Below are 16,832 nucleotides of genomic sequence, written 5' to 3'. Positions count from 1 at the left end.
TTTAGAGTGTGCGTATGTACCACATACTTGTAGATTAATATTTTTCCAGACATATTACCAAGCATAGTTTTACATGGTCTGACTTTAGTTGTAAACATAGAATTGCTTTTTGATATCTAATTTTTTTAAGGGATAAATAAGACTTCTGTTTTCTCTTTCAGTACTGTTGTCCAGACATGATAAATAACTTTTTAGGACTGGCTAAAACAGAATTTTCAAGTACAGCAAATAAAAATAAGGCTGTTGATTCAGAGAAAGGAAAATTGATCATGTTAGTTAATGATTTTTATTATGGAAAACATGAAGGAGATGTCCAGGAAGAACAGAAGACTCACACAACTTTTAAATGCTTCAGTTGCTTGAAAATTCTTAAAAATAATATTAGGTATGTAAATACTTATTTTCATTTCTTTTTGAAAACTGGAATGCTGCAGATATAAATGTTGTATCTTTATCTTGTATTTTTCTGTGCCATTCTAGATAAGCAATTTTAATACTTTCTACTAAGGACAAAGGCAGATTGTCCTGTTGAAAACCTTTGTTCTTTCTTGTAATTTAGAGTTGACTCCTGGATCCACTTAGTTGTATTTCTTTTTTTTTTTTTTAAGATTTTATTTATTCATTTATTTGAGAGAGAGAGCACATGAGAGGGGGTAGGGTCAGAGGGAGAAGCAGACTCCCTGCCGAGCAGGGAGCCCGATGTGGGACTCGATCCCGGGACTCCAGGATCATGACCTGAGCCGAAGGCAGTCGCTTAACCAACTGAGCCACTCAGGCGCCCTTCACTTAGTTGTATTTCTTTAAGATAACTTAAGAAAGGACAAACTTTATTTCAAAAATTAACTTTTTCCCCTATATTATCACTGTTTCAGGAATTTTCATGAGATCATTTTCATTTTTAGCTGCATTTGAATTTTATTTTTCTTCACAAGAAGAACCACTTTAGTATGTCCAGTTTGACCTCCTCCATACTAATCTTATTTAATGCTCAAGTCTTTTAATTCAGATTTATAATTTTTAGAACATTTACCTTGCAGGAAAAGTGATCTTCTTTAGAGAAGTACCAGTTCTAGGAAACATGTCTGCTTAAAATTAACCCCTTTAAAAATTAGAAATTTAATTTCCAGTGAAATTTTTAATTTTATACATGTATGCTTTAAATTTTAGGAACTTTACTTTGTGATCTTTGAGTTACATGGCATATTAGTAGCTGTCATCCCATAAATGAGTATGTAACAAGAACAAAGTAATAAGACATACTGATTGATATTTTTCAGTGGTTATATAGCTTGACATTTATATTAGGTAAGGTTGTTTTTATACCATTTTATTATAAAAATGTTCAGACATGCAGCAAAGTTTAAAAAATTTTACAGCAGATACTGTATGCTTATCATCTTGATTCTACCATTAACATTTTACTGTACTTGCTGCATCATATATCTGTTCATTCTTCCTTCAAACTATTTTTTTCTTCTACATTTCAAAGTAAGTTGCAGACATCAGTATACTTAGATGTGTGTGTGTGTGTGTGTGTGTTTGTACAAACATACGTATGTATGCCTTTTTATGTTTACCTTTGATAACTTTGTAAATAGCATTCTTAGGTACCTATAGGTTACTTCTGGACCCAGTATTCATTTTCCTGTGAGTTCTTAGGTCCAAAAAGAAGCGTATAGAAAAACCCTGAAATACATTGTGATATACTCCTAAAACAATTATTAAAGCTTTGTTCATGGTGGTGCTTTATAGTTTCCAAATTGTTTCACATACGTTATTTCATATGAGTCCTCACATTTCTTTATCTCCTTTAATTAAACTTTAACAGCCATCAATAGTTAATGGTTTAACAGAAGGGATATTGTACTTTGTGATATAACACTGAAACAATATTACAGTAGAACTCTGTCACCTATTTCCATATTCTTAACATTTTAATAGTAAAAAACACCAGAAGAATCATGTTAATAAATATGGTGAAAGCGTAGAAATGTTTCATTGACTTAGTTCCTTGTTATACTTAAATATGTATATATTAGAAGTTATTTCAGCAATAACTTTTGGCTTTTCCTTTGAGATTAGCCCACTTAATATTAAACATATGAAAGTTAAATTCCTTTTCTTGTTATTATTTCAGAAGACTAGCTACATATTTCTAGAGTACCTGAATATTTCAAAATTTAAAGCAAACAGTATTTATAACATCCTGGAATTGAGCATTTTTTGAAATACTGATTGTTTAGGAAACATAACCTTAATGGTAAATACTTTGTAACCAAAGAAGTTATATATGTTAAATAATATTTTATCTTAACAGTAAAACTGGGAAGACAAATTGATGTTTGTAGAGAATGGTAGAAATGGTAGCTATAGATTTTTACTCTCTGCCTTGTCAACATATTGTGGAATGATTTTTTTTTTTTTTCTCCTACACTGAGTGTCACCAAAAACAGTTAGGTTTATTTTATTCTGTGAACATCCTTGTAAGAAGTTTGCTTTTATGTTTCCTTCATTTCCATCTGTTGGCTTAAGTAGCTTGCATTCCCAGTGGGGGCTCATATAATAATTGTGCGAAAGCTTGCTAGTTAAGAGATTATTTTATATAGATACACTTTAATTGCTTAAAGTTGTGAGCCGAAAGTTTAATGGCTCATGACCTTTTCTCTATGTATAAATATTTGGCCAAGACTAAGATTTTCTATAGGTGTTTGTAGAGCTGGTGTTAAAACCAAGGGAGGACAAAAAGATATTTCAAAGTGTGCCATAACCTGTTCAAGAGAAGTACTGTTGTGAAGGTGTGAACGAGAGATAAATGTTACAGCCTTCATGGTAACTGCTATCCAGATTAATGACATTATCACTTACTTTCAAGATTCTTTCCTTTATGGGCTCAAAGTGAGTAATTGTTAATAGTTGACCCAGACTAAAAATTGTCATAACTTTACTTTCAAATTCAGCAAAAAGCTTCAGTAAGCTCTTTTAAATAGGTATTCCCATTTATATTGCACTCTTTGCTGTTGAAGGTCATAGTTCCTGCTCATAAGAAGCCTTTTAGGGAAGCTGAAATAGCAGAATGTAAAACTGAAAAATGGACGTTGCCTACAAAGGGCACAGTCTGCAAGTTAAAATGAACAGTCTGTGCTAACAGTAAACCAGTATCATTAAATAAAACAAAAGGTTCTTGTAATTGTAGGCATTAAAATTGCTATTACATGCATTTAGAAACCAAGACACAAGTAAAAATACCAGTAATTTGTCTTTTAAACAGCTGGAATCTATTGTATATCTTCACAGCCTTAAAAGATTTCTCTCATGACTGTAGCTGCTTTTGGTGGTAGGGTTTCCTTCCTTTGAAGTATTTTATTTAAAAATGTAAATAGTGTTCATGTATGGAAAAAAGCCTGCTTTATCTTTAAAAAACATTTTAATACTCTGAAATGATTAAGAATTTGAGCAAATTAGTAATATTTCAGATTAATTACATTGATGAATTCTTTTTTTTTTTTTTTTTTTTTACATTGATGAATTCTTTTAAAGCAAAGATGTTTATTTGGCCACGTAATGAAAGTGATTATTTAAAACACAGTTTTCTAGAGGACTTTTAAGGCTTTTGAGATTTTATTTTGAATAATATATCTATATTTTTAAGATTTAGACTCAGATACTTATTTGTTAGATTTTTGTTTTTAAATCTGAATTTTTGCACCTGTTGACAATCATTTATAGGTTTATGAACCACATGAAACACCATTTGGAACTTGAGAAGCAGAGCAGTGAGAGCTGGGAAAACCACACCACCTGCCAGCACTGCTATCGTCAGTTTCCCACACCATTTCAACTGCAGTGTCACATTGAAAGCACACATACACCCCATGAATTTTCTAGTAAGTTACAGTTCTACTTAAGTATGGGATAGTATCAATTTTGATGATGTAAACTCTGAGAAAGAAGCTTGTTAAAAAAATAAGACTAAGAAAAAGACTTTGGAATTTGGGGGCAATATTGGAGAAGTTTTAACTTACCTAAATTGTTAAAACTAGTTATTAAAATTAAAGCCCTTCTTATAAATAATTCATTAAAGTAAATAACCTGTGCATTATATGTGGGGAACTAAATTAAAAACCTCAGATCATAGTTTTCAAATATGAAATTAATGCCCTTCATTTAAACTTGAATAAGAAAAATAACTACAGTCATAGTTAAAATCACAGATTTTGGAGCTAGATAGCTTGAGTTCAAATCCCAGGTCTGCCTCTTAATACAGCTATGTGATCTTAGGCAAGTTACTTAATATTTGAATAATGGGGATAATAGAAATACCTGCTTCATAATGCTGTTGTGGGAATTAAGTGAGCTAATGTAAGTAAAGTACTTAGAACTGTGTTAGGCACACCAATACTATTGTTATTTTTGTTGATATAGATATATAAAATGAATTTTACACATATATATCTGTTTTGTTTGCCTGGTGAAGATAGATTTTTTTTTATTGAGGTATAAGTGACATATAGTTTCAGTTATACAACATAATGATTTGATATTTGTGTGTGTGTGTGTAATGTGTATATCTATATCTTAAAATGATGTAATGTCTTTTCTCCCCCCACTTTTAGCCATTTGCAAAATCTGTGAATTATCATTTGAAACAGAGCATATTCTTTTACAGCATATGAAGGACAATCATAAGCCTGGGGAAATGCCATATATTTGCCAGGTATACTACACATATTTTATTGTATACTTAGTGTTTGTTTGGTTTGTTTGTTTTCTGTTGTTTTGATGATAAGATTTAAATCTACTGGGCCAAGGGTCAGCAAATTTTTTCTGTAAAGCACCAGATATAAAGCACCCCAGGCTTTGAGGGTCATACAGTCTGTGTTGCAACTAATCAACTCTGCCATTGTAGCACAAAGGCAGCCACAGACAACAAGTAAATGGACGTGATCTGGCTCTGTGTTTATTTAAACTTTATCTATGGACACCGGAATCTGAATTTCACATAATTTTCATGAGCCATGAAATATATTCTTTTATTTTCCTAACCATTTAGATAAAATTGGTTACTAAAATTAAAATTCCTCTTGTAAACTATTTATTAATAAAAAAAACTTTGGCATAACTCATGCATTGTATGTGGGGTCAGCAGAGAGTTGAAATTGGCCCATAGGCCATTTTATACCTACTCCCGATTGGACAAAGAAAAGCCCTGTGGCAGAAAGACAAGCATAGGGACTTATTTTACCATATAAGGAAGAATGTAGGCATACAAGGGAAGTATGAAATGCTTTTAGTTACAGAGAACCCTACCAAATGCTTTGGGATTAGCATTTTTTCAGAATTTGAAGAAGAGATAGAAAAAGAAGATAAAAATATATTGCCATAGCCTGGAGGCCATTTATAATCTAAAGGAAGGTGCTGTTTTATGTAGCAGAAAAAAAATTTTATAGTATGAAATTTCAAGTCAAGATGGGGGTGGTAAATAAAAAGATCTGATAAAAAGAAGGGTACCTACTTACGTTTTGGGAAGTATCCTTAAACTTTGATAGATAAGTTTTCTGTCTCAAAGATTATCTTTCGGTGCTTGCATTAATGGGATTCTTGGTTATATAGGTATCAGAGCTGAATGAGTTGTAGCTGATGTTCTTCTAAACAAATGACCTATCATTGTTACTTTGTAATTGTATATCATTATACATTTTCAAGTTAAACTAAACCTTTATTTGTAGGTTTGCAATTATAGATCATCGTCATTTTCTGATGTAGAGACTCATTTTAGAACATCCCACGAAAACACTAAGAACTTGCTGTGTCCATTTTGCCTCAAAGTTATTAAAATTGCAACACCCTACATGCATCATTATATGAAGCATCAGGTGAGATTTACCAGTTATTTGTTCATGTTGTTTTAGCAAAAAGACAGATTATTACTTAGAACATTGGTTAGATTTGTTTTGCAAGGGAAGCAAGATTTTCCAAATGACATGATTAATTTGCAATTTATGTTGAATTACTTGTAAAACTTCCACTTCTTTTCCTTGCTTCCTTTCTGGTGATGTTATGGCTCATAAGTGAAAATTCTGAAAGATAGCTAGAAATCGGAAACCCAGGATTGAAGGAGAAAAGGGAAGATGAGTGGAATATCCATAAGATTGGATATTTCAGGGTCCAAGAGTGGGTGTGGGAATGATTTTGAAGGTAGTTATCAGGGTAAAGGTGAGCATGAACTAAGAAAAGATTGAGGACTCATAATCTTGTTTTCCTTTTTTTCTTCCAACCTTATTTCCACTTTTTAGCCCCCTTATGATGAGAATACATGTTGTTATCATTGACCAGAAGTGGTCTTTTATAGCTGCCAGTGATAAAGGAAACAGTAATGACACTTACTGCTTGGTATATGAACTCATCACTTGTTTTGGGGATGGATTCTGCTAGTTCTGCTATATAAATTTTTGGGATCCAGTATTAGCACTTAATACTCTTCTCTTGAATTCTTATGTTATGCCTACTGATTCTTTTCCTGAAGCAATTAAACCATCCTTTGTTTGGGCTGAAAACTTTTATGTAACGCTGATCCTGTTCTTAAGTGCTTGAAAGAGCAATGACAGTGTCTTTGCTAAAATCAGAAGTCACTGGATTTACTGAATCTGATCATGTAATCAAGTTTTGCCACCTCCCTAATCAGCTCATTACATTTTTTTATTATTATTGATGAAATTGGCATGCTGATTGGTGCTCACTTTGCTTTCAGTTCGTCATTCGATAATCATGAAATCAAGTTGTGGTTTTTAACTGGGAAATATCATAAAAGTAGAGTTTCCAAGTGAATTTTTTTTACATTTTTATTTAAATTCCAGTTGATTAACATACAGTGTAATATTAGTTTTCAGTGTAGAATTTAGTGATTCAACACCTACATACAACACCCAGTGCTCGTCACAACAAGTGCCCTCCTTTATCCCCATTACCTATCTAACCCATCTTCCTGGGTACCTCCCCTCCTGTAACCATCAGTTTGTTCTCTACAGTTAGAAGTCTGTTTCTTGGTTTGCCTCTCTCTTTTTTTTTTTTTTTACCCCCTATGTTTGCTTGTTTTGTTTCTTAATTCTACATATGAGTGAAATCATATAGTATTTGTCTTTCTCTGACTTATTTCACTTAGCATAATACTCTAGTTCTTTCCATGTCACTGCAAATGGCAGGATTTCATTCTTTTTTATGACTAATATTCCATTGTGTGTGTGTAAAATATATATATATTTATATATATATATATAGCCCCTTCTTTATCCAAGTGAATTTAGTATCTCCTATGTTGTGACTGGGATGATACTCATCTTTGAGAAGTTCTGACAAAATCTTTCTATTCTAGGTTTCCCCAACAGTGTTCCATCAGGTGTTAATAGATGTTTCCCCCCAAATTGTTACTAGTAAAGAAATTTGGTAAATGCCTAGATTTACAATATCAAACAGTTTTGCTAGTCTGTTTTTTAAAACAGGATTTCTCAGAGCTTTTAATATGCTAATGAATATTGTAAATCTCCAAGCAAGGGGTATAGGGCTTATTGGTTTCCAGACATTTTTGGCCATTGAGCCCTTTATTTGCACAATATGTATTAACATTTTTTGAGGAATAGAATTTTTTTTCATCTTTGGGCTCTTTATTTCATCTTTGGGCTTAAATTTGAATGGGAGAATGAGATATAAAACGGTAGTGCTATTTCATTATGGGCCTTTTAACATAATTTTTCCCACATGCTTTCCTAAAGCTCCAGAGTGAGATGTAGATATGGGAAGAATGATAATTATGAAAGAGATGTGTGGGCCCACTATGTGGGCTGTGTGGTTTATAAGGTTTTTATACACTGAGTTTTATGTCTTGTTTTGCCATTGTTGCCAGTTTTCTTTTGTTTATATGGAATATTTAGGAGATAGGCAGTCAGCAGTAAAGAGGGGGAAATCTATTAATAAGGATCATCAGCATCCTTCAAGATATTTACAGTTCGCATAATTATTTACAAAGACTGGAACACCATAGCTGAGTAGGACTATAAACTTATAATTGAGATGATATCATTAGTGTGGTATTAGAGAATAAGAATTGTTGATTCTATGGCTCATTTTATTGTCTTCAAAGACTTTGGTTGTAACTTTTTTTTAAAACATGTCTTAAGTCTCGGGTGATTTTAGAGTTAGCAATCCAGTTTGTATGACTTTTAAGAAATAATAAAAGTGATTTCAGATGTGTCAAATATGTTAATTAGATCTTTAATAAAAATGTTAACTAGTTAACATATGAAGTCACTTACTTATGGCAGCAGCAGGTGCTTTACAAGCATTATCATCTTCACAATCACCATATGTGTGTTATTATTTCTAACTTTTAGATGAGGAAACAAAGTTTTAGAGAAAGTAACTTGCTCAGTGTCCTACTACCTAATAAAAAGTAGAATTAAAATTTGACTTCAGAGCCCAGGCTTTTACTGCTTTACCACAGACCCAGATTTTACATTGACTTTAGGTCTAAGGGCAGAAATTACATAAAGTCATAATTACTCTTAAATCCCTCAAGTCTCCCGAACAGTGGAGTATGTGTATCAAAAAAGTTCAAAACAGATCATTATTTCTCTACCCTTGGAATAGATCATTGTTTCATTAATTGAACATGATGTTATTTAAAAATGTACTGTTTATCATTCTTACCACTTTGAAATGCATTCATGCACAAGAGACATGTGCAAGACTTGTGTCCAACTAAGAGAATAGTAGATTAATATATTCTATCTCATGAGTCTGGACAAATGTTCGTTAAATAGAATGGCAGACATTTTGAACTAGTTAAATTGTACCTGCTTCTCATATGCACTTTCCCTATCAGTGTCTTGCTTTCTGCCTCACAGTCCAATTATTTAACAGATATTTATTGAGTGCCTTACTATGTGCCAGGGGCTATTTTGGGTATTATATAGCAGTGAACAAAACAAAGTTTGTGCTCTCTGGAATTTGAATTAATAGTAGAGAAAGATAAATATATGTGTGTTTATGTTTGAATGTATATGTTCGCTAGCTGGTCGTAGTACTGTGGAAGGAAAATGTGGAGGATAGAGAGTACCAGGGAGGTACTGGGAGTGGAGGAACGGTTGCTGTTATGTATGTAGTGTGGTAAAACATGAGCCTCTCTGAAGGAAATAAAGGAATAAGCCATGTGGAAATCTGGGAAAGGAAATATTCTGTAAGCATTGAAGTGAATGTACATATGGGGTACTCAGAGAACAGCAAAGAGACCAGTTGTGACTAGAGCAGAGTAAACTAAATAAGAGGAAAACTAATAGGAGATTAGCTTGTAGCAATAGAATGCAGACCAGTTCATGCAGAGCCTTGTAAACCAGAAACAGGACTTTGGAAAACCATCAGAGTATTTAAGTGTGTGAACAATCTGCTGTGTTTTAAGATCATTGGCAGCTATGGGTAGAATAAACCACAGGGAGGAAAGAACATGACAGGAAGAAGATAGGAGTCCAGGTGAGTATCTTGGACCAGTATGGCAGCAGTAGTTTGAGGTAATGAGGAGTGGAAAGATTATGAAAGTTTTTGAAGGTAGAGCTGACAGATTTTATTAATAGGTTGGATATGGGGTGTGTGAGTGAGTTACCAAGTTTTTTTCTGAAGCAGCTGCAAGAATGGAATTTTCATATACTGTCACGGGGGAAGACTGAGAAAACAGATTTTGGGGGGGACAGGGAGGTAGGGGGAAAATCCAGAATTCAATTTTGTCCATGTTGATTTGAGATGCATATTAGTGCTCAGGTAGTGATGTCAAGTAGACAGTTGGATAGATAGTATTTAAAGCCATGAAACTGGATGAGGTAACCTGGGGAGTGATTATAGATAGAAAGAAGATTTCTGGGAATCGGATTCTGGAGAACTTTCTTTCTGTCCTGTTGTCTTAGTATCTGTTTCTTGGCCAAGTTTTCATTTTCTGCCTCTTCCTTCAGCACATATAAGTGAATTTTTAAAAATTGCCTGTATCTACGATATAATCCAATGCACCACACTTCCAAAATAGTCTTAAGATGCAGCTAGAATAGTAATACAAACGCATTATATTTATACATTGCTTTGAATTTTGTAAAGAGCTTTGATTTATGAAATGCCTGCTGTGTGCTAGTAACTGTGCCAGGTACTTCTCAGTATATTACCTTGTTCGAATTTTATAAATGATTGAGTGTATTTAAATGGAAATAGTGATGTATCTGGCAGAATGTAACTTTTGAGAAAACATTCTTTTGTATTTATGTATTGTTTAAGTTTATATATATGTACGTATATGTATCATTTCTTAATGAGAGCATGTAGATTGTAGTTGATGTTATATAGTAGAAAGAACACTGGATCAGGAGTCTGGCAGTGCCAGTAACTAATTAAGGGGGAGTGATTTAGATTTTTCTTGGGTCTTGCTTTCCAGCTATAGAATAATAACAGGATTGGGTTTAAAGAGGGACTCACTCAAGGGATATCAGTCAGTAAATAGATTGGCAGTAGTTGTTCTGATTTATGTCTCCATATCAGCACTGTTCAATGTTCATGTGGCTATTGAAGTTAAAATCAATTAAAGTTAAATAAAATTAAAAAATCAGTTCCTCTGTTGCACTTGGCACATTTCAGTTGCTTAATAACTGTATGTGGCTAGTGGCTACCATATTGGACAGTGCAGCTGTAGAACATTTTCATCATTGCAGAAAGTTATATTAGACAGCACTACTTTATACAACCATTTCTATAACGACCTTCTTTGAAATGTCTGGTTAATTGAATTTATTTTACCAACTTGTCAACCAACTGGAAATAGCAAAAATTAAGAAGAATTTACTTTTGTCTAGGATAAAAACATAGTACAGCTTTTTTTAACCATATCATGTGTCTAAACACTTTAAAATTATAATTTGATGAGCTTTCACACCACTGTTGAGAGAACTTTCATTAGAACCTACAGATAGAACTTTTATGTTCAATTTCTGTATAGGAATAGACATTTTTGAAACCCAAATACTAATGCAGAGTGTTTTAAAAAATGAGATAAAATTTGCTGTTATTTTTATGGGTGATGTAAAATACTAGTTTTAAAATTATTTAAGTATCATTAAAATTAGAGCAATTTAAGGATACAAGATTTGTGGTTGTAGAAATTATTTTTCCTCCCTTTTTCTGTTAAAACAGAAAAAAGGAATACATCGTTGTACAAAATGCAGACTGCAATTTTTGACATGCAAAGAGAAAATGGATCATAAGACTCAACATCATAGAACATTTATAAAACCTAAACAACTGGAAGGATTGCCTCCTGGAACAAAAGTGAGTTTAAATGTGTTGTATTTTAACATTTTGTATGATAATAGAAATTAACTCCTGCCTTCTTTTATCTGTTGAATATACTTTAAAAAATGATGTCTCATTTTTATTAAGCCTTTAATTTTAGGTTTTATCATTCCTATATCTAGAAAAAAAACCTTCTGACCATCGTTTTATGGTCAGTGGTGTGTGCTGTGCTAAAGTGATATTCCTTTGTAAAAAGTGCAACTAGATTAACTATTCCCTGGGTCAGTGGGTTGTGTCAATTTTATATAGGCTGTGTTTGAGCTATTCCAGTTGGCAGTGTATATGTTGGTTTTATCTGCTAAACTATAAGATGCTTGAGATCAGGACTCATGTTTTATCTTTGTGTCCTCAGCATCTGGTATAGTGCCTTGAGTGCCATAGGTTCTCAGATATTTATTGACGTTGTTATTACTGAGTCTACTGTCAGAGAAGCAAGTTCTGCTGCTGGATAGCATTATGTTTTAAGTGAGCAAACAACATGTCTGACTGTATACTGATGATTGTAATTTACTTTTCCCTTTTTGCCTTATATACCTCTGTTTTCTCTGACTTCTTTATATACAGTCAGCTCTTGAATATTTGCTCCAGTGGAGGGAAACAGAGGCATGGATAATCCAAAGTGAAATAATCCCCAAAACATTTATATTTGGCTTTGGGTACTTACCTTTGAATGTGGGTATGTCTGTTATTTGAATTAACTAAAACAATATAAAGCCATGCTCTGAAGACCTAGAGCAAGAGAAGCTATCCAGCATCCTTCCCTGCAGTCCATTCATTCCATGCTGGAACTAGACATGCAGAACACTAATGTAAGCAGTGCAGTCCTCTCTCATATTTTCCCTTATTAATAATAATAGTAATAATATTAATAATGATACTAAATGTTTTTATAGCACCTTAGAATAAGGCTTTCGGTATGCTTTTTCATACATTCTATTATTTAATCCATACAGCAATCCAATGAGGAAGATAAGGCAGTTATTGCCCCATATTATAGATAAAGAAGAGGATAAGTTACTTATTCAAGGTCACATGGCTAGGAAGGCATGGTATGAGATTTAACCTCAGGTCTTTTGATTCCTAGTTCAGTGCTTTTGTGTGATACCAAAACACATGTATTTCATAGGACTTCCTCATAGTCTGTTCCTCAGATACATGTGAGAAGTATAGTTAAATGATTAATGAGAATGTTGGTAGGCAATTGTTTTTCATTGCCAACCAACAAATATAATTTCTGGATACTAAATGATAAGCTTTATATTAGTTCTCTTTAAGGAAATTCTAAATATTACTAAACTCTCCATCAGTATAATGAATTGATGTAACCACTCCCATAACCTTTGTATACATAAATCCTGCCTAATGAGCCCCTGGAAAGAGGAGGTCGTGTTTACTCTAGATCTTTTTGTTTTATAGTTTTTGAGGGGTAATGCAGGCCTTTCTAGAATTATTTTTTGGGCTCTGAGATTTAAATTTTGATCTCTGTGTTTGTGAATTATTTAAGTTATATCAGAGCATAAAAATAGCTATGGAATGTGCTCTTTCAGTAGTCATATAATTTGCATTAACTCCTAATTATACATTAATAACTGTTAACATGACTGATATCAATACAAAAATATAGTATTACAAGTGAATAAATATCACGTTTAATATAATTTAATTGGTATGAACATTTAGAATAAATGGAAGACTTATCCAATTATAGTTTATACTTGCCCTTTCCAAATACTCAATGTTTAACTTTTTGTTATACAGTGATATTTTAATACTAATGCCATGATTAATTTTCTAAAGCAAACATTATCCATTTTTGTAGGTTACTATTCGAGCTTCAGTTGGACCGCTTCAGTCAGGATCTTCAACTACACCTTCCATTAGTGCAAGCACTTCTACCCTTCAGCTCTCACCTCCAAGGACTAAAAATATAACTGCTAAAAATCCCACAAAATCTAACACAAGCAAACCTAATCCAACTAAATCCAATACAAGTAAACCTAATGCAAGTAAGCCTAATGGAAGTAAATCTAAATATAAATCAAAAATCTCTAATATGCAAAAGAAACAAAGCACATTGGCTAGTAGCAATAAAAAAAGTAAAGTCAATACAGCATTGAGGAACTTAAGGTAATCTTTTATTCCTCATATATAACACTAATTTAATCTTAAGTATAAAAACTTTATTTAATATAGATTTACTCTATTACACAGCTCTCTTGTACATTTATATGCTATCACTATGACATAAAGGCCAAGCAAATAATAAAAAGGTATTTTTTTACAACTATTGAACAGTACTTGAATTATTTTTTATAATATTCATTTATTATATTGGTATTATTATATGTTGTGCTTATATCTTGTGATGTTTGTATTGCTTAATTTAATCCCTTTTATGCCAATGAAAAACACTGACTTATGTTAGCTTGTTTACACTTACTCTAGTTGTTGTTCCATAACAGATTTTTCAAATTATAACTCTTAGATGTTCATTTAAACACCTTGGCCTTAATTAACAGAATATTAATAAGGCCCTTCCTTATTATTTTTGTTTTAAAATATATTTTTATCATTTTCTTTATATCTCCATAAGGTATCGTCGGGGAGTTCACAAGTGCATTGAGTGTTGTTCCGAAATAAAAGATTTTGCAAATCACTTTCCTACGTATGTCCATTGTAGTTTTTGCAGATACAACACTAGCTGTAGCAAAGCCTATGTAAATCATATGATGAGGTAAGATGAGTTAAACATCGGTAATTACCAATTAAAATTATAGTTCAGAAAGTTTGTTTTAAAACAGTTATCCTTTAAGGAGCTAAATGTCTCATAATAGGGAACTTTTAGGATAATGCCTGGAACTATTTTCCCAGCATCGTAACTCATCAAATTACTGGAACTAAAATTATAAGAACAGTTAGACTAAGAAATTAGGATAGGTTTGTTAGGGAAATGGTTTCTCTATGGGCATTTTTTTTTCCTATAGAGTTTTTTAAATGGTCATTTTCAAATATAGAAAGTCAAATGTTTTAAATATATTTATCAAACAAATACATGTAATCTCATGAATATTATTCTTTCAAAGCAGTTACTTTGAGGGACTGTAGGATTTTTAGTGATCTTAGGAACTTTATTGGGTCTGTTTTTCTCTCTCTCTTTCTCTATAATCCATGGTCTCTGTCTGTCCTTCTATCCATCAAACCATCTATCCTTGCATTCATTCAGTGGAATGAGAGACTATTCCAGTCATGAGGCCACTGTTGTTGGGGAATTCTTTTTTATTAATTCATTCAACTTGGGTTATTTGAGTAGCTAATATTTGCTCTATGCAGAGAAAGCCTTCACAGCCCACATTGCTTTCATTTGTATCTCATTAATAGAGGCATCCCTTAGGATGGATTTTTATTTTTTTAAAAATAGTCAAAAATTGTTTAGATATAGAGCAGTTAGGTTGATTATTCAAAGTGAGGTGGTTTTTTTTTTTAAGTTAGAATTGAAGAATGAAAGTGATTTTCTTACAGATCATCAAATGACCTCTATGTTACTTTCTGGTCACTTCTCAGCTACTGTTTTCAAGGATTTGCCCACCTTTCTTGATGGATTAACACCTCTCTCATACATTCTTTCCTCCTTATTAGCCTGACATCAGGTACCTGGACTTCTTCAGTGCCAGTGCTTCACATCAGCTGTTAAGTTATTGTACCCCCTTTCTTATACCACAGTACCATTTTAATCTCATCATACCCACTGTTCATTTCTTTCCAGTTCCTCTTACCCTGTAGGGTAACTCCTTTTGAGTTTTTAGGACTTTGACTCCTTTTTCCAGTCCAGCAGCACCTATTTAATTTTATAGTCAACCTCACCCTCAGGGTCATCTGTTTTGATTGCTGCTTTGTTTTTGCTCTGGAATCCTTTACATTTTTAGTCGTCCTCACTTGGCATAAAACCCAACATGAGACTAGAACATCTTCCTCTCCTGAAGTTTATGCTCAGTTCTAGACTACTCAACCGCTGTTTGATTCAATCAACTCTGACTTTGTGGTCTTTAACTTTGACTGGGTCCTATCTTTTTATTTTAAAATACTTCTTTATTTTTTAATACTTCTTTTTTCGTTTTTTTTTTATTCTATTCAGTTAGCCAACATATAGTACGTCATTAGTTTTTGATGTCGTGTTTTATCTACAATGTTTATTTAAACTTTTTCCAGTACTCTGGAGATTTTATTTTAGTCTCGTAGCTGTTAACCTGGTCTACTAGTAAGTACTCAGTCGGAAGTCATCCTTTTAAATAATCTAAAACGTCAAATGTTTTTCTTGTTACTTTTATTCTAGACATTGATCTCAGAAATCACGTATGTTCTATTTCTCCAAAGCTAACCCTGTCCCTTGTCTCCTCTAGTTCTTATACAGTCTTGTTCAGTTAACCTACAACTTCATTTCTTCTCTCTCCCAGGTTCCTTCTACTTATAAACATTTTCAGGTAATTTTTTTAAGATGAAGGAAATTTGTCCCTACTGCCTACTATCCTTATATTTTGTCTTCCTCTTACCATGAATATTTGTAATGGGGCACCTGGGTGGCTCAGTTGGTTAAGTGTCTGATTCTTGATGTCAGCTCAGGTCTCAATCTCAGGACCTCAGAGTCGTGAGTTCAGCCCTGTGTTGGGCTCCACACTAGGCATGGAGCCTACTTTAAAAAAAAAAGTGCAACTTTTTTTTTTAAAAAGCAAGTGTTTACTAGCTTATTTGTGATTCATTTCTTTACCTTTTGAATATCATCCCCATCTACCAACTAACACTGCTCCTTTAAAGATTATTTATCACCATGTTTATTCACTTTTTTTCACTCTTACTACTTCATGACTTCTTTAGAGTATTTGAAGTTGTCATCACTCATTTTTGAAAGTATTCTCTTTAGCTTCTGTTAAACTGTTACCACTATCTTTTTTCTTCCTTTTTGGCTACTCTGTTTCATTGCCTTTTCTTCCTTTAACTCATCATCCTTCTTTACATTTCCTTTTTTGGTAACTTAACCACTGTCACTTTTAACTTTCAACTTTAAATCTTCCAATTTTAATCCTTAGTCTTCCTGAGATCCAACTCTGTATTTCCAATTATTTTATATGTATTTTTACCTTTGATTCACTAGCATCTAAAAAGAATGAACCAAACATTATCATCTGTCTAGAATTCACACAACGACTACCCAAATACTCTTTCAGGGCATCATTTCTGTGCATGTGGAACACCAGCTGGAAATAGTTCACTATCCCAAGTTTCTTAAGCTCGTGAAGTTCTCTCGATCAGCCACTGTGCATCATGGCTTTCTGAGACTCCCCTTTTTGCATTCTGCTACTCTGCTTCCCAACTACTGCAGTGGTCTACACCTATATTCCATTTCCTCTAAACCAGGCCCCAGGCATCCTTTCCCCCAGTATACTGCTGTGTGGACAAATACATGG

General features: G+C 33.1%; 1 protein-coding gene across 14 annotated transcripts in view; it reads left to right on the top strand.

Annotated features, from left to right (window-relative positions):
- ZNF280D (zinc finger protein 280D) overlaps positions 1-16,832 on the top strand; it is a 305,658-nt gene that overhangs the window by 232,292 nt on the left and 56,534 nt on the right. For 13 of the 14 annotated variants that reach the window (XM_032417673.1, XM_032417674.1, XM_032417684.1 and 10 more), the window contains 7 exons: positions 162-385; positions 3,727-3,884; positions 4,614-4,714; positions 5,727-5,873; positions 11,215-11,349; positions 13,193-13,500; positions 13,967-14,107. In XM_032417673.1, coding sequence (XP_032273564.1) covers positions 162-385; positions 3,727-3,884; positions 4,614-4,714; positions 5,727-5,873; positions 11,215-11,349; positions 13,193-13,500; positions 13,967-14,107 — 1,214 coding nt within the window. The remainder of the gene's footprint in view (positions 1-161; positions 386-3,726; positions 3,885-4,613; positions 4,715-5,726; positions 5,874-11,214; positions 11,350-13,192; positions 13,501-13,966; positions 14,108-16,832) is intronic. The other variant, XM_032417682.1, reaches the window with a different exon arrangement.

This window comes from Phoca vitulina, unplaced genomic scaffold (genome assembly GCF_004348235.1).
Source record: "Phoca vitulina isolate PV1807 unplaced genomic scaffold, GSC_HSeal_1.0 scaffold20, whole genome shotgun sequence".
In the NCBI taxonomy this organism is placed as follows: Eukaryota; Metazoa; Chordata; class Mammalia; order Carnivora; family Phocidae; genus Phoca; species Phoca vitulina.
The sequence above is the reverse complement of the archived record's forward strand: the minus strand, read 5'-3'. Positions and strand labels throughout refer to the sequence as shown.